Source organism: Perognathus longimembris, chromosome 8 (assembly GCF_023159225.1).
Source record: "Perognathus longimembris pacificus isolate PPM17 chromosome 8, ASM2315922v1, whole genome shotgun sequence".
NCBI lineage: Eukaryota > Metazoa > Chordata > Mammalia > Rodentia > Heteromyidae > Perognathus > Perognathus longimembris.
The window spans coordinates 18,929,744-18,954,132 of NC_063168.1; the positions used below are offsets into that span (position 1 = coordinate 18,929,744).

At 34.5% G+C, this 24,389-nt stretch overlaps 1 protein-coding gene across 5 annotated transcripts in view; it reads left to right on the top strand.

The window, feature by feature from the left end:
• The window catches only part of Ehbp1 (EH domain binding protein 1), a 270,123-nt gene that overhangs the window by 164,729 nt on the left and 81,005 nt on the right, over positions 1–24,389 (top strand). For all 5 annotated transcript variants that reach the window (XM_048352600.1, XM_048352599.1, XM_048352602.1 and 2 more), the window contains 4 exons: positions 9,686–9,864; positions 10,720–10,768; positions 17,309–18,211; positions 22,812–22,955. In XM_048352600.1, the coding sequence (XP_048208557.1) occupies positions 9,686–9,864; positions 10,720–10,768; positions 17,309–18,211; positions 22,812–22,955 (1,275 nt within the window). The remainder of the gene's footprint in view (positions 1–9,685; positions 9,865–10,719; positions 10,769–17,308; positions 18,212–22,811; positions 22,956–24,389) is intronic.

Sequence of the window (24,389 nt, forward strand, 5' to 3'; positions counted from 1 at the left end):
CAACATCTCTGGCCATAAAAGAAATGCAAATCAAAACAAAATTGCTATTCCACCTTATCCCAGTTAGAATGGCCATTATCAAGAAATCTAATAACAATAGATAATGGTGGGGGATGTGGCCAAAAGGGAATACTACTACACTGTCGGTGGGAATGTTCAACCACCCTGGAAAGTAGTATGGAGGTTCCTCAAAAGACTAAACATAGAGCTCCCCTATGACCCATCAATCCCACTCCTGGGTCATTTACCCAGGTCATTTACCCAAATGACCACAAATGAGGCCATCATAAAGTTATCAGTACAACCATGTTCATTGCATCATTATTTGTTATAGCTAAGATATGGAACCAATCCAGATACCCCTCAGTAAATGAATGGATCAAGAAAATGTGGTATATATACACAGTGGAATTCTATGCTTCCATTAGAAAGAATGATACTGCCCAAGTCATAAGGAAATAGAAAGACTTGGAAAACATATTAAGTGAAGTAAGGCAGACCCAAAGAAACACAGGCTCCCTAGTTTCCCTCATTTGTAATAGTTAGTATATGTCTAGGGTAGTTGTAGAAGAGGATCACAGTAGCTCAATAGCTATGCACAGATGACCACATAAAATGATGCAAATCAAAATGAACTCCAAGATACAGAAACAGGGTTTTTTTTAATTGTTTTTAATGCATTGTGTGAAGACATTTCTTTTTCCTTTTGTGTTTTTCCCCTTCATTTTATCACCTGTTGTCACTGTTTTTTATTTTGGTGTTCTGTGCCTTATATATACATTTATCTGATTTGGGGAAGGGAAGGGGAACAACAAAATGGTTAGACAAAGGACAAAGGGTGAACCAATGTAACAGAGATACTCACCAGACACTGTTGGAAATGAACTTTATAACTTGAGGGGGGTGGGGAGTGAGGGAAAAATGAGGGAAGGAGTAACAATGATTGACAAGAAATATACTCATTACCTTACTTATGTAACTGTGCCCCTCTGTACACCACCTTGACAATAAAATTAGATTAAAAATTAAGAAAATATATTACCATTCTAAAAAGCAATTTGCAAACTGTCATGCATATTGTAATTTTTACAGAAATATATAAAAGAAAAAGAAAAATTTGAAATGTTTATAAGTAGACAGGAAATCAGAATAGAGATACCCATTAACACTTAATAGTTGCTTAAAAATATGGCTGTTCATATATATATATATATACACACACACATATATGTATGTATATACATATATATATATATATATATATGTGTGCGGCAATATTTATCACCTTTTGGGTCTGAAGATCCCTTTATACTCTTAAAAGCTTTTGAGGAGAAAGAGAATTCTGGGGAAATGGCAAGGTAGAAAGCAACAGGAAGCCATCTTTGTTTCTTGTCAACAATTACATTGGCAGAATATATCTGATATAACCATCTTGGAATCCTGCCATTTATTGAATCCTCTTGTTGAATAAATGAACAATTATTGGTTAAGTTTGGTCAATTTCCGCTCTTAATTTGTCAATACCTACTTATTACCTACCCTTTAGCCCCATGACAGACAGTGATGCACATATTCTTGAAACAGCTTGCACACAGCCCGTGGAAGCCAGAGTAGAAAATAAGGACCTTATCCTCCGTTCAGGAATATCTGATTAATGCTGCTTATCACACATGTTAAACACAGGGAAGTGATGGTTGTTATCTCTTGACAGTTGTTGCATGCCCCTTCCCACCTGAGACTAAAGCAAGTTCTAAGTGTCAACACTTCCTCCCCACACCCCCACACCCCGCCCCAGACACACTCTTCATTCATCCTTTTGTGTCTTTGAGGAGCTTGACCCTGAAAGACTTGCATATGAAGGGAGAAATCAAAAGATACTGCACATGTCCAGAGAAGACAGAAACAGAAAATAATGGACAAGACTTTATACTTCAAGCTGATTCTTAGCCTAGATACTACCAATATTTTTAAATAAAAATAATTAATAATACATGGGGAAAGAGGTAGAATCTGATTTCCACAGGATAAAAATCTGGTTTGCAGAATTACATTACTAGACTCAAATATCCAGATTTCGGGGGTGAAGGGGAATCATAAAATGGAAAGAAACAGGAAAAGATGACCTCCATTCAAATAATAATAATAAATGAAGAAGAACAATCCTTAATACAAACTTAAATATGTACAAAAGACCAAAAGGCAATGCAGGGAATCAAGAAAATTATTTATCACCCAAATGGACATATCAATAAAGAACAGAAAACATCAAAAGAAACTAAAAATGAAAAGTAAAGTAAATGAAATGAAAAATGTATGGGAGGAATTCAAAGGCAAATTGTAGCAAGCAGAAGGAAATCATAAAAATGATTGAATCTGAGAAAAAGAAAGAAGTGAAAGGGCTAGCTAGGAGTATAGCTCAGTGTTTGCTTGGTGTGCTGGAGGGCCTAGACTCAATTTCCAGTGCTGGGTGGGGGAAAGTACAAAGAGCCTATGGGACTGGGAGAGTACTATCAGACCAAATGCATAACTGTAGAAGAAATCTAGAAGGAGAAATGAAAGAAAGAGATACAAAGAATATTTGAAGAAATGATGTTTGAAAACTTCCCAAGTTTGATTAGAGACATAAATATAAATGTTTGATAACAAGGTTAAAATCAAGACCCACATCCAGATCCATTATAACCAAAGTTTAAAAGAAAAAGAACATTTTTAAAGTAGCAAGAGAAAGTGATTTTACCATTGTCCCTGCACTGAAAGTATGTAAAGCAAATCCTAAGACTGAAATGAAAGGATGCTAGATATATCAAGTAATAAAGATCACATGTAAGATACATACATGGGCAATTTTCTAAGCTACTATTTTAATTATGATGTGTAACTTTTTCTTTTCTATATACTTTAAGGATGAATGCATTAATTTGGGAGATTATAGCATATTCTTATTATTTTAGACTAATTCAAGATTTTACTTGTGAAGCTTGGAATGATGATACAAAGCTGTAATTGCAGTATTAAGAAGGCTGAGACAGGAAAATTACACATTCAAGGATAACTGGAAGTACATAGAAATACCTTGATTCCAAATACTATTTTTACTTGAGAGATTAGTGCATATTACTTTATTATTTGGAAATATGTGTAAATATGTTATTTTAAGAAATCAACTGTTAAATGAATTGTTAAGAAGAGCTCCTTTCAAGTTTGGTCACAGACACTTCCAGAATGGAAAAGAAACATGAATGGGATTAAAGACCAAATTGGAAAGGAAGAAAGAGCTTAATGTCAGGAACAAATTCTGTAGCTGGTAGGATGTCAATGAAAAAGAATTTCTCATGGGAAGAAAAACATTAAAGAGAAAACAAGAAAGAAGCAACATTATTCTTGAAATTTGTCTATTTATTAATTTGATATTTCCATCTTTCCCCAAAGAAACTATTCATTAAAGTATAAAAATGAATATTTCATGTCTCCTCTAAAACTTGGTCTTCTTATTGATTTGTTAGTACTAGTGCTGAAATGAAAAGCTTTGAGAGGTAAAAGTGAAGAGAATTAATTATCTCAAATTAACAACCTAACTTCGTAATTTCAAAAACTAGGAAAAGAACAATCTAACCCCAAACTTAGAAGAAGGGAAAAAATAAATATTAGAGTAATGATAGACAATATTAACAAATAAAGCAAATTAATGAAATCAAAAGCTTGTTCTCTGAAAACACCAACAAAAAATTAACTAGATATACTAAGGAAAAAGAAGATACAGATTTTTAAACTCAGAAGCAAACGTGGACACATTACCTATTCTACAAAAATAGAAAGGATTATAAAGAAATTCTAGGAGTAATTGTAGAACAAAAAGTTGAATTGGAAGTCAGGTGCCAGTGGCTCTTACCTGTAATCCTAGCTATTCAAGAGACTAAGATCTGAGCATCACACTTCAAAGCCAGTAGGCAGGAAAGTCCATGAGACTCTTATCTCCAATAAACTACTCAGATAATGCTGGAAGTGGCACTGTGGCTCAAGTGGTAGCGTACTAGCCTTGAGCAAAAGAAGCCCAGGGACAGTGCCTAGGCCCTGAGTTCAAACCCCATGACTGACAACAAATAAGCAAATAAATCAATTGGATAACCTACTTAAAATGGACAAATTCGTAGAAACAAAGCCTATCAAAACTAATCCGTGTAGAAAAAAAATGTAAACATAGCTATAATAAATAACAAGAAGAGTATATCAATAAGAATAAATCAACATGGCAGGTATAATGATTCATACCTATAATCCCAGCACTCAAAGCAGGAAGATCAAGAGCTCAAGGCAGGAAAAGTTATTATAGGGACACCTTAACCCCTCACACACAAAAAAATCCTTGAACTTGGCTTTATCTGCATTTCTACTAAAATTTAAAGAAGCTATGCCAACTCACCTCAAACTTTTTCTAAAAAAAAAAAATTGAGGAATGAACATTCCTAGTTCATTTTTTGAGGTCAGTGTTAACTCTGACAGCAAGAACATAATACTAATATTGCTTATGAACATTGGTATAAAAATTCTTAACAGTGATGCTAGCAGACCAAATGCAGCAGTATTTTAAATATGTCATGACCAAGTGGAATTTTGCCCAGAATACAGAAATCAGTCATATATCATGCTAACAGATGAGTTATGTGATTACCTCAATACAGAAAAAAATTAACAAAATCATATCTTTTTTTTTCCAGTCTTAGGGCTTGAATTTGGTGATTGGGCTCTATCCCTGAGCTTCTTTTCCTCAAAGCTAGTGCTCTACCATTTGACCCACAACACCAGTTTCAGCTTTTTCTGAGTAATTTATTGGAGATAAGAGTCTCAAGGACTTCCCTGCTCAGGCTGCCTTGGACGTGCAATCCTCAGATCTCAACCTTCCTGTGTAACTAGAATTTTAGGTGTGAGCCTCCAGCACCCAGCTTACATATTTCTCTCAATAAAAACATTCAACAAAGAGGAATAAAAAAAATTTATCTCAGGATTATAATGACCAGCTACAAAAAAAATTCCAAAGAACATTTATGTGAGCTATACTGAATGATATTTGCAATATTTGAAATAGAATTGAGTAAAACATATTGATTCATTTAAATTATGAACAATTCTACCATATATTAACATAAATACTTTCATGAATTCAAGACTATATTTTTCAGGGAAAACAATTTAATGAAAAAGGTTACTTTTTTTTTTTTTAGTTTTCCAGTGTATAATGTCTGGTTTAGAACAGTTTTGTGCATTGTAATGTGTAATTTTGGTTGCCTTTTTTGAAGAAAAATTGACCTGCTCAGATAAATACATGGAAAAAATAAAGAAATTTTTGGATGCATACTAGGAATTGAACCTGGGGCCTTGTACATGCTTAACATGCACTCTATTCTCAACCAATAATAGACTTTTTTTCTTTTTTTCTTTTTCTTTTTTTGCCAGTCCTGGGGCTTGGACTCAGGGCCTGAGCACTGTCCCTGGCTTCCTTTGCTCAAGGCTAGCACTCTGCCACTTGAGCCACAGCGCCACTTCTGGCTTTTTCTGTATATGTGGTACTATGGAATAGAACCCAGGGCTTCATATATGCAAAGCAAGCACTCTACCTCTAGGCCATATTCCCAGCCCCTATTGTTCTTTTTTATAATGCAAACTCATGATTGTTGCACTCATGATTGGAATCTGAAATCTCTTTAATTTGGTTGTAGGTCTGAGTTGTTGTTTTTTTCCCTTTCTAGTCTAGATGAGAGAGAGAGAGAGAGAGAGAGAGAGAGAGAGAGAGAGAGAGAGAGAGAGAATGTGTGCTGGTTTTGTGACTTGAACTCAGTGCCTGGGCTTTATACTTATCTTTTATACTTAAGGCTTTGTTCTCTAACACTGGAGCCATCGCTCCACTTCTGAATTTTTGATCGTTAGTTGGAGTAGGTAGTATAAGAGTATCAGACTTTCCTGTCTGAGCTGGCATTACTCACATATCAACCTCTTGAGTAGGATTACAGGCATGAATCACCAGCACCAGATAATTATTTACATATATTTGATCTTGCTTCTAGTATATGTTAAGCTATACTTTTTTTTTCTTTCAGAATTTTCACTCTGTGTGTGTCTCTCTGAATGTCATTTTCTGGATTATCCAAAAATTTATATCCATGTTATTCTTGGCCATTCCAGATTTGAAAATTTGAAATAGTGCTGCTATGAATTTTGCAGTAATTGTAGTCTGTTCTGTAGAAGCATGTGTTTCTGTAGGATATAAACCTAGAACTTGTTGGGTCATGGAATACGCATGCCATCAAATTTAGCATAATGTACATTATCAGAGAGTTGTTTGTTTTTTAATCAACTCTGTCCAAAAATTCCCTTTGAGAATGATAGAAGGGGTGACATTGGTCAAGGTGCCTTGTGTGTTTATAAACTGACATGTTGACTTGAAATCCCTTGAAGTATGGCTACTTTAGGAAAAAGGAAAAATAAAATTGAAACTCCCTTTGCCCCACATTCTTGCCAACATTTAGTATTTCTAGTTCACTGAAATATTTCATTTTAATTAAAAGATGTTAAATTATCACGCTTTCTAAGGTAAGTTTGTATTAGTACTTTGCACTCATCTGAATATTAACATGATGTTTATCAGATACTTGGATTTCATTGTAAATCAATTTAAAATTTGAATGTGACATTCAGTTTTTTATTGTATGACTTGACCTTATTTTACTGATCAGTTTATGCAATTTTTATATTTTCCTTTTCTATACTGAGGATTGAACCCAAAGCATCACACATTTTAGGCAAAAGTTCTTCCATTTAGTCACATCCCAAGCTTTTTAATTTTTCCCCCCTGAGACAAGATCTTGTGAACTACTCTACAACTCAAGATCCTCTTATCTCAGCCTCTGGAATAGTGTGACATTGTAGCACTTGTACTTGGGACAGAAGGGACGGAAAATATTCTAAGAAATTTATGTGATCATAGAGATGGGGAGTGAGTCATCCTAGAGAATAGAGACATTGAAAAGCATTTTGGGATTCAATGTCAGAAATATCATTTTGTGTTTTCGTGAATCCCCAAAAGATGATAGTTTTGTTTAAGAACACCTGTGCTGTGCCTAATGAGATAAAGGACAACTTGGAAGAAAGAAGACCCCTTATGATTTTTGTAGGAGCCTTAGACATAATCAAATCAAATCAAATTGCCCATAAATTAACTGGTAAGACATGATAGGTGAAGGAAGAATTCAAACATGATTCTGAGATTAAAAGTGTAGACAAGTAGAACAATACTCAGCATCATTTGCAAATAAAGAAAAGGAGATTTTAAGCAAAAGATTATGGTGTTTTTTGTTTTTTGTTTTGTTTTGTTTTTTTTTTTTTTGGCCAGTCCTGGGCCTTGGACTCAGGGCCTGAGCACTGTCCCTGGCTTCTTCCTGCTCAAGGCTAGCACTCTGCCACTTGAGCCACAGCGCCGCTTCTGGCCGTTTTCTGTATATGTGGTGCTGGGGAATCGAACCTAGGGCCTCGTGTATCCGAGGCAGGCACTCTTGCCACTAGGCTATATCCCCAGCCCAAGATTATGGTTTTGAACATATTGAGTTTCAAATTTTGTATGACAGAATGGACAGCCAGCTGGAAGTGTCTTAGTTTAAACTGTAAGTGTGTATTTGGAAATCCAAGAGTGAATCAGCACAGAATGCTGAGAGAACAACCGATTCAGAGTAATACCATTAGAATATTGATTAAGGTAGAAACTATTCACAGTGTGGTAGAGTAGATTAGCTGTCTGATGTACATATTACTCATACTTGGAATGATTCAATGCCTTAAGAATCTGATTTTATTTTTAAAAAATGTAATTTTAAGGGCTGGGAATATGGCCTAGTGTTAGAGTGCTTGCCTCGCATATATGAAACCCTGGGTTCAATTCCGTAGTACCACAAATAAAAAACCAGAAGTGGCACTGTGGCTCCACTGGTAGAATGATAGCCTTGAGCACAAAGAGGCCAGGGACAGTGCTCAGGCCCTAAGTTCAAGCCTCAAGACTGGCAAAAAAAAAAAAAAAAAGTAATTTTATATAAAAAAAATGCTAGATTTTAGTGATAAATAAAATATAAGAAAATTTATTTTGCCCAGTTCATTGATCCTCTTACCTTATGAATAAGGTTAAGTCTCTACCCACAGGTTAAATGAGTAAATGGATTACAAAATTGCAGTGGATTATAGATTGATCAGTTATTTAAAGTAAATTTGCTATTTTAAGAATCCTATTGTTATCTGCTTCTGAATATTAAGTAGAATTGACCTAAATTTGTTAGTTTTTATGGTCTGTGAATTTTTTTCATTTACTTTTCTAAATTGATGAAAAAAATTGATCATTTAATAACAGCACTTCATAGAGCCTGTGGCAAGGCTTGAGATAGAGCAACTACCTCGAAAGTACAAGGTGGTGGCCCTGAGTTCAAACTCCGGTATGGAATTAAGAAAAAATTATAGAACATAGCACTTTGCTAGATTCTTGGTTGTTCATCTAATTATTTGTTAATCTGGTAGTTAATAAAAAAAGATAAATTACATTTTTCTTGATTCTTAGTCTTCCCGCAGAAGCAGTAGATGTATAAGTCATAATTATATGGGGTGATTTTGTTTGGCACTAACATGCTTTTGTCAAATGGGGGCATCATTGGGCTTTCTTAAGCAGTATGGTAGAAATGACTTGCTTGTTAAACTTAAATTTTAGAGGTAAATAATTATTCTCCTTTGATCTTATTTTGGAGGGCTTCTGTTTTATATCTAAGTATCACTACTGTCGCCAGTACTTTTTATGAATAGCAGGATTATAGTTCAGAAATATTTAGTAGATTTCTTTATAGTTTTCAATTGTATTAGACTCCATATGTGTGATGCTATCACAAGTTGTAGATGTTCAGTGAAAGAAAATGACATGATTTTTAGAATTACAATCTTACAGTATAGTCATTTTTATTGCCATCATTGTCGTTTTAAGTATATGGACACAAGGACAAATATATGCTTAAGATTTGAAATACATATCACTTGCCTACCTTGTACTTAAAACTAGCCTTCAATTAAAATTAGAAAATATTTTGAGCATATCTGAAATATGTACTGTTGTGTGCTGTTGCTCCCAACATCTAAGTGTTACTCATAACTTTAAATTCATACAGGAAAGGTATTTGAATGTAATTATAACTGTGATAGGTAATATGATTACTATATTTTGAAAGTGTATTCTTTTTCTCTACCACTAATAATTTGTGCTACAGTTAAAATTAATAATTTTTATATTGTCAAAAAGGAAAAATATTTTGTTCCTTTACTTCTGAGAAAAATTTTCAGGGTATGAGAGTTACACAGATATTCAGCCTTAAGTATTTAAATGCTTTCAACATTATGTTTCTATCAACAAAGCTCTTGGCTTGTTCTTACGTATACAGTTTAACTCTCACATATCTATATCCTTGTCAGGCTAATGCCATGGGCTAAAACTGAAGATAATAACTTAAGATTTATGTCTCCCTTTAGAGGTTACAGTTGTCATGAACTGACAGTTTTGAAGGACCTAAACTGACATCAAAGGGTTCAAATGATCTAGTTAGGTCAATTAACGTTAATTTTCATCTTCCATTAAATTCTTTTAATGTTTTCTTCTTTTTTCCTCTTCTAGCCAAGCCCTATACCAAGCCCTGTTTTGGGGCGAAAGCCAAATGCTAGTCAGTCATTGCTTGTATGGTGCAAAGAAGTCACGAAAAATTACCGGGGCGTGAAAATCACCAATTTTACTACATCATGGAGAAATGGTTTATCTTTTTGTGCAATATTACACCACTTTAGACCAGACTTAATGTAAGTAGAAATAGGTCCCATTCCCTATCAGTAGTTTATAAATAGTAAACTTTTTTTTTTTTGCCAGTCCTGGGCCTTGGACTCAGGGCCTGAGCACTGTCCCTGGCTTCTTCCCGCTCAAGGCTAGCACTCTGCCACTTGAGCCACAGCGCCGCTTCTGGCCGTTTTCTGTATATGTGGTGCTGGGGAATCGAACCTAGGGCCTCGTGTATCCGAGGCAGGCACTCTTGCCGCTAGGCTATATCCCCAGCCCAATAGTAAACATTTTTAAAAGATCACAAAATAAGTTCTTAGCATATTTAAGTAGGAAAAATGTTCTATTCCTTATTAATTGTTTATAAATAACAGAAAATTTTTAAATATCACAAAATAAGTTCTTAGCATGTATCGTTAAATACTTAACTTTATATTTTTGTTTAGTAACCATATCTCTTGCTTCATTGACAGACTATATATATATCAGGAAGTTTTTCCTCCTTTGTACTTTTTTCCTTTTTTTAAAAAAATGATTTTTCTCCTTAATATTATACAAAGAACTGACTTAAAATTATCATGAGAATTGTGTTAACGTACAAATGGGATAAGACAAAAAGCATATAGGTCTTTGTACATTGACAGCAAAGGATTACCTTAGGATAAAAGTGGTTATCAGGGATACTCTGGTCCTCTTCTCTTCTGGATGGAAAGCTTTTATTTATTTCCTTTATTTTCAGTACTGTTGGCTTTATTGATTAAATTGCTGTGAAAGTGCTACTTTTTCTTTGGTATGAATGCCATGTTTTAAGATTTAATTTTAAAAAACAGCTTTTTAAAGCTAATATTATATGTACCTATTGTCCCATTTTTCTCCTTTAGTGACTACAAGTCTCTGAATCCTCAAGACATTAAAGAAAACAACAAAAAGGTAAGAATTATAGAACAAAATATGTCGTTTTGAGGGAAAAACTGGGAGAGAATGAAGAAGGGGTAACATTGTCCAAAAAGAAATGTACTCCTTACCTAATTTATATAACTGTAAGCCCTTTGTACATCACCTTTATAATAACAAAAAAAATTTTTTTGCCAGTCAGAGCTTGAACTCAGGGCTTGAGCACTGTTTCTGGCTTCTTCTTCTTTTTTTTTTTTTTTTTTGCCCACCAGGTCTTTTTTTTTTTTTTCCAAATTTTTATTATCAAACTGATGTAGAGAGGTTACAGTTTCATACATTAGGCATTGGATACATTTCTTGTACTGTTTGTTACCTTGTCCCTCATACCCCCCTCTCCCCTTTCCCTTTCCCCCCATGAGTTGTTCAGTTCACTTACACCAGTTTTGCAAGTATTGCTTTTGTAGTTGTTTGTCTTTTTTTACCCTGTGTCTCTCAATTTTGGTATTCCCTTTCAATTTCCTAGTTCTAATACCAGTATACACGATTTCCAATATACTCAGATAAGATTACAGACATAGTGTAGGTACAACCACAGGAAGGTGATACAAGAACATCATCAATAATAGAAGCTACAGATACACATGGGACGTTGAAAGTAGTTACAACTGTGATGTAACAATCCTAAGGCTAGCACTCTGCCGCTTGAGCCACAGCGCCACTTCTGGCCTTTTCTATACATGTGGTGTTGAGGAACCGAACCCAAGGCTTCATGTATACAAGGCAAGCACTCTTGCCACTAGACCATATTTCCAGCCCCTATAATAACAATTTTAAAAAATAAATTAAATAAAATACATAGTTTCAAGAGACTTTTGGTGAGGTCATGGATGCTCAAGAAAGTGTTCTGCTTCCTGCAGTATACATGATTTTCTCTGGTTTGTCATAGATTTTGATGATCACAGCTGTCCAGCTGGCATCAGATTATGACTTTCATTAACTAGTAAATAGTTTTGAAAGCATTTTGCTCTTATTCTAAAATTTTAACTTCAAGAAAGTGCACCTAAGCCAGGTGCCCTTGGCTCAAAGGAAGACACACAGGAACTTACAATCTGAGGAACTTGGTTTATAGCCTGAGTGGAAAAATCATCAAGACTCATGTCCAATTAACCAGAAACATGCTGGTCTGGAGATGTGGCTTAAGTGACAGAGCACCAGCCATGAGCAAAAAACGCTGACTAGGATCTTAGGCTCTGAGTTCAAGCTCTGGTACCAGTACAAAAAAATTAGCTCAACAATAAAAAAAGGCACTCAAAACTGTTGGCTTTAACTAATATGTAAAACTTAAAACATGTTAAAAGAAGAGAGAAGGAACATAACAGGTATACGAGAGAGTAACTCAATCATAGAAACAATAAACTATTAACAATTGTTCTTTTTACTGTCTAGAAAACTATATATGTATTCCGCACATAATTAATATACTAAGATCAGAATATCTTAACAGGTGTGGGAGGAGCTATTTGTAGCACGTCCTGAGCCAGGCCAACTGACTATATTTCAGGCTTTTGCTTTGCTTTACTTGGCTTTGTGTGTGTGTGTCTGTGTCTGTGTGTGTGTCTGTGTGTGTGTGTGTGTAAATGCTGGTGTACTGGGGTTTGAACTCAGAGCCTGGGCACTATCCCTTAGCTTTTTCACTCAAGACTAGTGCTCTACCACTTGAGCCACATCTCTACTTCAGCTTTTGCTGGTTAGTTGGATATGAATCTCATGGACTTTGATGCCCAGTCTGGGTTTGAACCAAGATCCTCAGATCTCAGCCTTCTTAATAGGAGGATTACAGACATAAGCCACCAACACCCAGCTTTCAGTCCTGCTGTGTGCAAGGAGAGAAGTATACCTAACTCTTGACACAATAGATAATATTTTCACTGAATTGAATTCTTCAACTAGCAATTAATGAAATGCATTGTAATCTTTGAGCAGTTTTTTGTTTGTTTGTTAGTACCAGGATTTGAACTCAGAGCATTCAGCTTGTTAGGCAAGCACTCTTATTTCTTGAGCTATACCTAAGGTGTTTATTGAATCAATTATTATTTATTTTGATGGGATCTCAAGGTTTTGTCTTGGACTAGTCTCAGGCAAAGACCACAGTCCTCTCCCCTATAGCCTCCTCAGATCACAAACCTCATACCTACAGTCTTCTGTTTATCTGAGTCTACAGGTGCTGCCAGCTTGTCTGGCTATTTGAATAGAGTTCCACTAACTTTTTACCAGAACTTGCCTTGAACTGTACTCCCCTCCTGTTTCCACCTCCCAAGTAGCTAGGATTAGAGATACAAGTCACTATGCCTGACTTGGCTGGAATTATTAACTTGTGATCTGTGGATACATGATTGGGGAGATTTTTGTTTGTATAATTCTTTAGGCAAACTTTAACATTTCCTTCCATGGTGAAGTGAAGCCACAAATCATGGTTGATTACTCATGTCTGAAACTTTATTGCCTTCAGAGATCACAGATATTTTTGTATCTTACTATATAATTGTTGAATATTACTACAACTAAATTTATTACTCCTTTGAAATCACATTCTTTAATGGGCTTATAGAAACACTTTATTTACTGTTTCCCAAACTCACCTTAACAATTATTTCTTTACATTATTTTTTTACCTGTAAAACATTTTTCTGAGAAATCCATTGCCAAAAATGCTCATAGGACAAAGTGGTTAATAGCCTCTGATAGCGATAAAAGTTTTTAGTATAAGTTAAATAATTAGAATCATAAATGGTTAAAGTTTTAGAAATTTGATAGTTCAATTGACAAAATAAAAATTCATTTAAAACACTATTTTATTTTTATTGCTCTCTAACACCCAAATTGTATATTGCCATTAAAATGACTATTTCTTTGCAAATGTATAATGCTTGTCTTGGAGTAATACACATTTTAAAACCTCAAGATTTTTAAATTGAAATATGCACCCAGGAAGCAAGCCAACTGAGGCCCTTAGTTCAAGTCCCAGTTCCACCAAAAGAAAGAGCGAGTGGAAAGGAGGAAGGAGGGAAGGAAGGAATCGCCTTTCTTGGAGTTGGGGAGTCAGATCAGTGGAAAAGTGCTTGAAGGCTTTGATTCTATCTTCAGTATACCCCAACATTGATTCCCCCTCTTACAAACTAAATAAAAAAAAATCACCTTTCTGGTGTGTATGCTACCAAGTCATTTGATTATTTCTTGTATAATTTTGGAAATCCTGTGTCTCTTGAAGAGAAATGCTTTTGTTTTATAATCAAAATTGTGTATGTGCACATACATACATACATACATACATACATACATACATACATACGTGTATGACAGGATTTGTTTTAACTTGTTTTGCTAGTACCAGGTTTGAACTTAGGGCCTCTCACTCACCCAGCTTGCTTGCTTGCAACTAGCACTCTTCCACTTTAGTCATGCATTCAGTGTGGCAATTTGCTGGTTAATTGGAGATGGAGACTTTTTTTCTAGGCTTTTTTCACACTCTAATCCTCCAGGTCTCAGCCTGCTGAATACATAGGATTACAGGCATAGGCCACCAGTCCATGTATATGACAGTACCTTACCTGCATTTTCCTGTGCTTGAATAAAATACTAAATTAATTTAAATATAAATACATGCATTATAAAATGAACCATTAATTGCCAGTCAGTTCTAGTGGTATATGCCTGTTTCCAACTGTTCAAGAGGCAAAGATAGGAGGAGCCTTTGAGCCATAAGTTCAACATAACAAGACTATCTCATAAATAAACCATTACAATTTTCATAAAGTGGAGCTTTCAATTTACTGTTCAAATTTAAAAAGGAAATGGTGTCCATTCTACCTAGTTATACATTTTTATTAATATGGGGAATATCATTATGGCTTAAGTCACATTTTACACTCATTTTTAGGTTAATAATGGTGAGAGTACCTTGAGTTTATATGTTATATATTGTGTAGATAAGACTATCTTATTAAAATTTTTTGCAGGGCTGGGAATGTAAGCTCAGTGGTAGAGTAAGAACTTATCATGTGCTAGGCCCTGCTTCAATCTCCAAAAGACCTAGATTTTCCAGGGAAGATATCATAGCATTTAAAAAGCCTTTTATGGGCTGGGAATATGGCCTAATGGCAAGAGTGCTTGCCTCATATACATGAAGCCCCGGGTTCGATTCCTCAGCACCACATATATAGAAAATGGCCAGAAGTGGCGCTGTGGCTCAAGTGGTAGAGTGCTAAGCTTCAGCAAAAAAGAAGCCAGGGACAGTGCTCAGGCCCTGAGTTCAAGGCCCATGACTTGCAAAAAATAAAAATAAATAAATAAATAGAAAACCCTTTAACTTTAATGATTCTATGCATTGAACTCCTTAATGCTATGCCATCCTTTGCTTCATCATTTGCAACTTCTTACGTGAAATCCACATTGAATATCTTAGTTGCTTACAAGGTTGCTTAGTTGCTTTACAGGGTTCTTCCTGGTAATTTTCGGTACTTTTGATTGAATGTAAAGCTGTACAAGGAACAATGTCTGTCTTAAGTACCAAGGTGGATAACATGACTAGCAGTGACTCTTCCTTAAATTAAAAAAAAAAAAAATTCTTTCCACACAAAAACTAAAAAGACAGTAGATAAGTGGCCATGGAAAAGTTCTTTTATAAAGCCTTGCCTCACTTACAAGAACCCTGGTTTGTTTTAAAATGTTTTTAGTGCAATTAGTGTGCATTAAATGAATTGTTCCGTGAAGCAAAACATCAGCAGGAGTTATTTCACAAGAAAGCTAATCACTTTCCCAGGTCTGTTAAAATGTTGAATAAAAAAGGTATTTACCTGTGACATTGGATCTTAACCAGTATGTCAGTGTTTTAGATAATTAGGAGATGTTTAGAATACTCCTTGTGGTGCTTTTTCTGAAGGCCTGCAATTGATGTCTGTCAATCAAGTAGTCAAGATACACAAGGAGGAAAATGACTTTAATTTTCCTAAAACATATAAAATAACAAGCAAGCCTATACAAGCACACCAACTGAGCCAGTCTCAATAGTAAATATCTTGAACTACCAATATTATGGAGCATAGTGCTGTGAAAATTGAGGAGATTTTAATATCACAATTTGTTTTTCATTTTCTTTCTTATTCCATATTTTACTGAAAAACACAGATTAAATTCTAAGGGAGAAATGTACTTCAACATGAAGTACAAAAGAATTATTACTTCTCAGTTGTTAAATAATTTCCTAACATTTCTTTTTTTAAAAAAAACTTTGAATTGTGCTTGTAAGTCTTGAGTTATTATAAAGAATAACTGTTTTAACATCCCAAAGCAAGAATATATTACAGAATCCTTACTTAGATACACTTTTTCCTACTTTTAGCAATAAACTTTTAGCCATACTTTCAATGCTTCCTAGCAACAGTACTGTTTTGACGGGTTAGTTCAGGATAGTAATAATTAATTGTAAATTGAGAAACAGCTTTGATTCTTCAAAACTAGAAAAACCTGATATACCACAGTAATTTAAAGGCTAACAAAAATAATACAATGCAGCCTCACATTCTCAGCTAGATTATAGTACTCAAAACATTTCATTTTTTCCAAAATAGATAAATTTTTCCTTATGAAAAACCAGTCTTAATTAGGCATTTTAAGATGTTTCTATGTTTCTAAGCTTAATGGCATTCACTTGTATTTTCATCAGGTAATCTGGTCGTTAGTTCTGTGCACTTACCTGGCTCTACTTTTTCTTTACAAATCACATAACTGTGGTAAAGAGAGGTTGAGAGGAATGATAAAATTGGGGATACATTGGTCTAATATTTTTTATACCTTAGTTCTTCATTTTACAAATCTATTGTGAGATTTGTATGTGTGTTTTCAAATTATCATTTTTGCTTACTTTCTTTTTGGAAAAGAATATTTCCATTGCTATTTAGTAAACTATTTCCTCTTTCACCATATTTATACATTTCTGATGTTTGAAATTTTATTCTTTTCATATGACATTTGCCAATAACATTATATACCCTAGTACAACCAAAGTGTTGTGTTAAAAATGAATGGATGAGCTGGGCACCAGTAAACTCATGCCTATAATTCTATCTACTCAAGAGGCTGATATCTGAGGAATTTGTGTGTGTGTGTGTGTGTGTGTGTGTGTGTGTGTGTGTGTGTGTGTGTGTTTCTAAGCCACCCAGCTCAGGAAAGTCAATGACACTCCCATCTCCAATTAACCTCCAAAAGCCAGAAGTGGAGCTGTAACTTAAGTGATAGAACCCTAGCACAAAAGTTCAGGGACAGCACTCAAGCCCTGAGTTCAAGCCCCAGGGCCAGCATAATAAATAAATTAAATATATAAATAAATAAGAATGGATGGTCTGTATAATTATATCCATATTATTGTATTATACCTGTATTATTATATTTTACCTATATGCTATTATGAGTACTTATATTGTGCCTATACTATACCTAATACTGTATACTACATACATATTTCTTTTTATATTCATATCTTACTATGTTTATATCTTGGTTTTTTTTTCTCCTTTGAAGGCTTATGATGGATTTGCCAGCATAGGAATTTCCCGGTTATTGGAGCCTTCTGATATGGTTCTATTGGCAATTCCTGATAAACTGACTGTTATGACTTACCTCTATCAAATAAGGGCACATTTCAGTGGCCAAGAACTAAATGTTGTTCAGATAGAAGAAAATAGCAGTAAAAGCACATATAAAGTTGGAAACTATGAAACAGATACAAACAGTTCTGTGGACCAAGAAAAATTCTATGCAGAACTTAGTGATCTAAAGAGGGAACCTGAACCACAACAGCCGCCTACCAGTGGAGCAGTTGACTTCTTGTCCCAGGATGACTCTGTATTTGTAAATGATAGTGGGGTTGGAGAGTCAGAAAGTGAGCATCAGACTCCTGATGATCACCTTAGTCCGAGCACAGCCTCTCCTTATTCTCGCAGGACTAAAAGTGATACAGAACCCCAGAAATCCCAGCAAAGCTCTGGAAGGACTTCAGGATCTGATGACCCTGGAATATGTTCCAATACAGATTCAACCCAAGCACAGATTTTGTTAGGCAAGAAGAGACTACTAAAAGCTGAGACTTTAGAATTAAGTGACTTATATGTTAGTGATAAGAAGGATGTATCTCCACCCTTGATTTGTGAAGAGACAGAACAACAAAAGTTTCAGAATATAGAAATCAGTAATAACTTGGAACAAGATAAAATAGAAACTTCTAGACCCCTGGAATGCAGATCCAATGCTGAATCACCTACTAAAACAGCAAGTTTATCTCCTACTTCTAAACTTGGATACTCATATAGTAGAGATGCAGACCTTTCCAAGAAAAAACGTACTTCTCTGAGGCAGATAGAATCGGATCCAGTTGCTGATAGAACCACTTTAAATCATGCTGATCAGTCTTCCAAAATGGTGCAGGTAAGTGGGTTAGAATGGTGAGTACATATATATGTTTGATAGTTGTTTTATGAGTTTGTTTCTTTTTATATTCATTCATAGAATGCTTTTAATATGTTAGCGGTTATAAAATGTTAGGTATCATTTCTCATTGTAAACAAATCAGATCATTAAAATGCTGTAGTGGATGATGAAACCACCTCCACTTATAGTTGCAGATATGTTTGGTCATTCATTGGCCATTAGTTTATGAGTCAGAATTTTGCATAAGGGAAATTTAAGGCTGTATTTGACACTTGGTTGGTAAGAATAATATCTGACACCAAAACTGTAATAGGAAGGCAAACATTTGTAGGTTTTTTAAAAGTTATATATAGCAGGTAGATTTTGATCTATTTCTCTCATACACTATTTTTGTAAGTTCTCAGATATATGTCTTTTTGCATTTTTAGATTCTCTGAAATTAAGATATTGAGTACTCAGCAGGTCAGAATTTAATTGCCTTTTTTTTAGTAGTAGGTAAAATAATTGTCATTCTTAACACATTTAGTTGTAGGAAATGGTAAATTAATGTGGTTCTATACAGCCTTAACATTACTTTGTTGACCCATTAGAGCGCCTAGTACATATCAGGACAATTATATATCTTATACAGATCTCTCTTAAACTTTATCCCATGAGGTGAATGGTTGGATCCTATTTTATAAATGAGGAATGTGGGGTTTATAAAGTTACCTAAGATCATAGAATAAAATTTAAAGTATGTACACAAAACCAACATTATCTGAATGCAAAGCCCGTGTCATGATCATAATAGCACTAAAATGTCATAGCCCAAATTTAAAGCAGTCAGTATTACTAAAGGGCAGTTTAGCAATGGGCATCAAATCCCTTCAAAGGTTTATGGAATGGGCTGAGATGTAGCTCAGTATTGCATTGCTGTCTAGCATGTGCAAGGCTCTGGATTCAATGACTGACCTACAGTCAGGGGAAAGGGAAGGAGAAGAGGAAGGGAAGGGAAGGCGGAAAAGGAAGGGAAAGAGGGAGAAAAGAGGAAGGGAAGGGGGAAGGGAGAGGAATGGAGGGAAGGAAAATAGGGAGGGAAACAGGGAAGAAAGAAAGGAGAAAGGGAGGAAGTGAAAAGAAAGGAGAGAGAAAAAAAGAAAAGAGTTTATGTCAGCTAGGTATGATGATTCACACCTGTAGTCCCAAATAACTTGAAAAACTGAGGCAGAAGGATTACTTGATTGAGTCTAGGCAAAGTCTGGCTGTCTCAAAATAAAATTTAAAAATGACTAAAGATATAACTAAATAGTCCTGAGCTTAGTAACCCCAATACCACCAAAACCGAAACAAAAGAGATGTTTATCTCATTAAATCCTATCTAAAGAGATTTTTACACACCATGTTTGTATATAAAAATTACATATAAGGCTATTCATAAAAATGTACTATAGCTGGATGTCATTGGCTCATGCTTTATAATCTTAACTACCCAGGAGGTTGAGATCTGAGGATCACAGTTTGAAGGCAGCTTTGGCAAGAAAACTTGTGAGACTGTTATTCCCATTTAATCACAAACACACACACACACACACACACACACACGGAACATACCAAAGGAAAAAATTCTGTACCTTTTGTCTTATACATAAGTTTATCTGATTTGGGAAAGGAAAGGGGAATCACAGAAATAGTGGGACAAAGGGTGAACCAATATAACAGTGACACTAGAGACTACATTGGAAATGAGTTGTACAACTTGAGGGGGAGAGGATTCTGGCATGGGAAGGGAATGGGAAAAAATGAGGGAGGGGGTAACACTGATTGAAAGGAAATGTACTCATTACTTTATTTATGTAACTGTAACCCCTCTGTACATCACCTTTACAATAAAATTTAAATTTAAAAAAACACCTGACTGGATCTGTGGCACAAGTGATAGAGTGCCAGCCTTGAGTACAAAAGCTCAGGGACAGCACCCAGGCCCTGGGTTCAAGCCTCAGAACTAGTACCAAAAAAAAAAAAAAACCACAAAAAATAACCCTATACTCCAGAAAACTTGACAACCTCTATATCCAATAAAATAAATTAAGGTATGAGTCTTGTAAATAACAGAATGCCAGCTAGCCTATTAAAAATTATATTCTTAAGAAAAAATATAAAAGCTTGAGTAAAAGCTTTCAACAAAATATTAAAGAGAAAAAACCATGATCGGACTTGGTCATAATCCTATTGTTTAATCACTTCCAAGAATATCTAAAAACAGCATGATTCTATAATCCTAATTCTGAGTAACATGAGTGCATTTATTTCAGTTGTTTTTTAAATTCTACAGTGAGTATGAAGTACATATGTCTAATCAGAAAAAAGAATTTCCTCATATGTTTTTAAGACCAAAGCAGTTTTTTTCACTGTGTAGTTGAGTTGAAATCATAAAAGGACTATAGAATTTATACTTTAGAATTTAGAGGTCTTAAAGATAATCTATTCTCATTTCTATGGTAATAAAATGGATGGTTTTTAAAATTGGTAATACTTTTATTTAGTATTTATCATTTGTTAGTACTCAGTACACTACTGTATTACTTAATCATTACACTATCCTTAAACTGGCATTTGAACCCAGGTGTGTCTCACTCCAAAATTATTAACTATCATTTGATGGAATATATACAGTATATAGGGTATACTTTTAAGTGAACAGGTCAGTTCAATGTTACATTGCTTATTAGCAGTAGGACAATAATTTAAACTGAATTTTTAAATTTTTATTTTATTTTCTTTGGTCCTGGGGCTTGAACTCAGGGCCTCAGTGCTGTCCCTGAGCTTTTTTTTGGCTCAAGACTAACATTTACCCCTTGAGCCACAACCCCACTTCCAGCTCTCATGGACTCTTCTGCCCGGCTGGCTTTGAACCACATTCCTCAGATCTCAGCCTCCTGAATAGCTAGAATCACAAGTGTGAGTCACTGGTGCCTAGCTCCTTTTCAAATCTTGAATGATGAAAATGTTCTGGAATTAGGTAGTAGTAATAGTTCCAGATCTCATACATATGCAAAAAATTGAAATTATGCTTTGTTAAGGAAAATATTAAAATCACAGAAAAAAAGTTTAAAAATGTTATAATGAAGAGTACAAAGATATCCTAAAGTGATCTTTTCAAATTGCTTCACATAATAGTGAATGAAATAACAAATTTATTGTTACTTTCTTTTCTTTGACTATAAAAATTATACAGAAAGAAGGAAGCAAGCGAATCTAAACCTAGAACATGGTTTTTTTTTTACCTGTTGAAAGATTAATTCTATATATTAGCTGTCTGTTTATACCAGATCTAATATTATTCATCCTTTTTTTCTGAATAATTACTTATTTATTGTCAGAGTGATGTATGTACAGAGGGGTTACAGTTTCATACGTAAGGCAGTGGGTACATTTCTTGTACAATTTGTTACCTCCTCCCTCATTTCTCCCCTCCCCCTTTCCCTCTCCCCCCATGAGTGGTGCAGTTGGTTTACACCAAATGATTTTGCAAGTATTGCTTTTGTAGTCGTTGGTTTTTTTATCCTTTGTCTCTCGATTTTGATATTCCCTTTCCCTTTCCCTTCCCTAGTATCCAGGGTACTCAGATGAAATACAGTGATAGCATGGGGACAACCACAGGCAGGGGATACAAGAGGATCATCAACACATGGCATGTTGAAAGTAATTACAACAGTGAGATATATTAGTAAGAAAAAAAGGACTCTGAACTTTGGACTTTTGGGAATATGGGTGGTACCTGCCTATAATCCTAGTACTTAGGAAGTTGAGGCAGGAGGATCAGAAGTCCAGGTTTTCCTGGCTACATGATGAGTCCCTGTCTCAAAAAAAAATGGACCATGTGTATTGTACTTTGGGTTATTGCCACCATTTAGGAACTGAGTTCAAGGCCTGGTGGCATGGGTCAAAGCACCAGATGTGAGCAAGAAAATAGAAGAAAAGTGTGAGAGATCCAGAGTTGTTCAATCCCTGTTACCAGGGCTTGAATATTACAAATTAATCCAAGGGAATATTTTTTTCCAGATTGGTATGATTGTTTCATTATAAGAAGAGTGAGCAAGGAAGAAGGGAACCAGACTTACTTTTTTTTTTTTACAAAATATAATAGTTTTGAATTTTTCATAAATATTAATCTATCATTTTATAAAATTATTGTCAGATATGTGGAGATACATTGTTATCAACTATTCAACGATAAAAATAAAAGCTGAATGTTTAAGAGTATCTTTGATTCCAACATTACACTGTTATTCTGAGCAAAGATGAATAGCACATAATATAGTATTTACATGTATTTGTATAAACATACAGACACAGACACACACACACACACCTTGTGATAATATGTTCTAATAAAGTTAGACATTAAAGATGTTTTTCTTTCATGTTAATATTTTTATATTCTGCATTCATTTCTATAGGTAATCTTAGCAAGAAGCCTACAGCGTTATTACTAATATCTCTTATTTCAACAGATTTTCTGATGTTTAATTAGTTTAGAAATATAGATTACTTGTTTGTTTTAGGTTTGTTTTGTTTTGTTTCTGGCTTCTAATTTTGTGTCTTTCCTTTTAAGCATCGAATGTTATCCCGACAAGAAGAACTTAAAGAAAGAGCAAGAGTTCTGCTTGAGCAAGCAAGAAGAGATGCAGCTGTAAAAGCTGGGAATAAACAGAATGCCAGTGCAGCTACACCATTATGCAACAGGCAGCTAAGTGATGTGAGGAATATTCGTTGAAAAATCCAGAAGTTTTTCATTCTAATCAGAATTATATTGATATGGGGAGTAATTTGCTCTTATTTTTGGCTTAATTATTTTCCCACAGGCTTTGTATATTTTAAGTACTTGATACATTATGGAACTGATGGATTCATACCTACAGAACCATGAAGTCATTATTCTTATATAGCACTTCTAGATAAAAGGAAACTTAAGATCCTGGAATATAAATTCTACCTATACACATTTTTTCTAGTTTACATTTTTTGTGTCTATCCTTGTACTGTGTTTAAGATTATATTTTATCCATGGAAATAGTAATACCTACTATTGATTGGATATATTTTACATCATGAAGATATTCAAATTACTTTCCAGATAAGAAAACTAAGGTTGATGGTCAAGGTAACTTGTATGCCGAGATCCAGAGACAAAAATTATGAATACAAGATTTAAACCTGAGCCTTACTAGATACCAGAAACAATGATTTCTTCTACCATGTATTTCCATCTCTGTATTAAACCACATTTTTATATTTTTTGTATTACATTACAAGTAATAATAAACATATAACAACAAAAGTCATTAAATATAGGAAGATAGTAATTTCTTCATGAATCTGAAAACTATGACAACCCTGCCTACCACTAAACACTCCAATGCATAAAACTATGTACTCTTTTTAAGTTTTTTCATCTGCTAGTTTAATAATCTTTGACTTTGACATAGAACATTGTTTTCAAACTGCTAGTCTTTATGAAATAATTGGATATAAAGTCAGCTTATTGGGCCATTCATTGTTAACGGAAGTGAATAAAATAGAAAATAGCAAAATTCATCATATTTAGTAATCATAGTATTTTTTGTAAAACTTTTCTACTAGCTACATGGGGATAGTGTTTATCAGACTTTGGGATAAAAAATATATTAAACCATGGGTCATGATTTAACATTATTCTAAAGGACCATTCTAAGGGGTCAGGTATAGGCTTTATGTTTGCTTTTTCAGGGCCAAAAAATGATCAGTTTCTTTCTTTCATTCATTTGCCAGTTATTGGTAAGTCTGAATCAAGTCTATTCACAGTGATTGAAAAGATTAAATTTTCTTTCCTTGTGAAGTTTATATTCAAAGACCGATAATAACAAAATAATAATAGAATGTGAAAATTGTGTGATAGAGTTGAGGATAATTTGAGAATGTAGGGGTTTGATTTGACTGGAGATGAAAAGATATTTGAACTAAGACTTGGTAAATGAGAAGGATCCCCTAAAGAGTGAGGACCAAACATAGAATATTCTGGTTTATTTGCCTTTTTGTTTGTTTTAACTTATTTTATTAGCTAGTTGCCCAGGACTCACATCTATAAATCCTACCTAAAATCTGAAATCTGAGGATCAAAGTTCAAAGCCAGCACAGGAAGGAGAATCCAGAG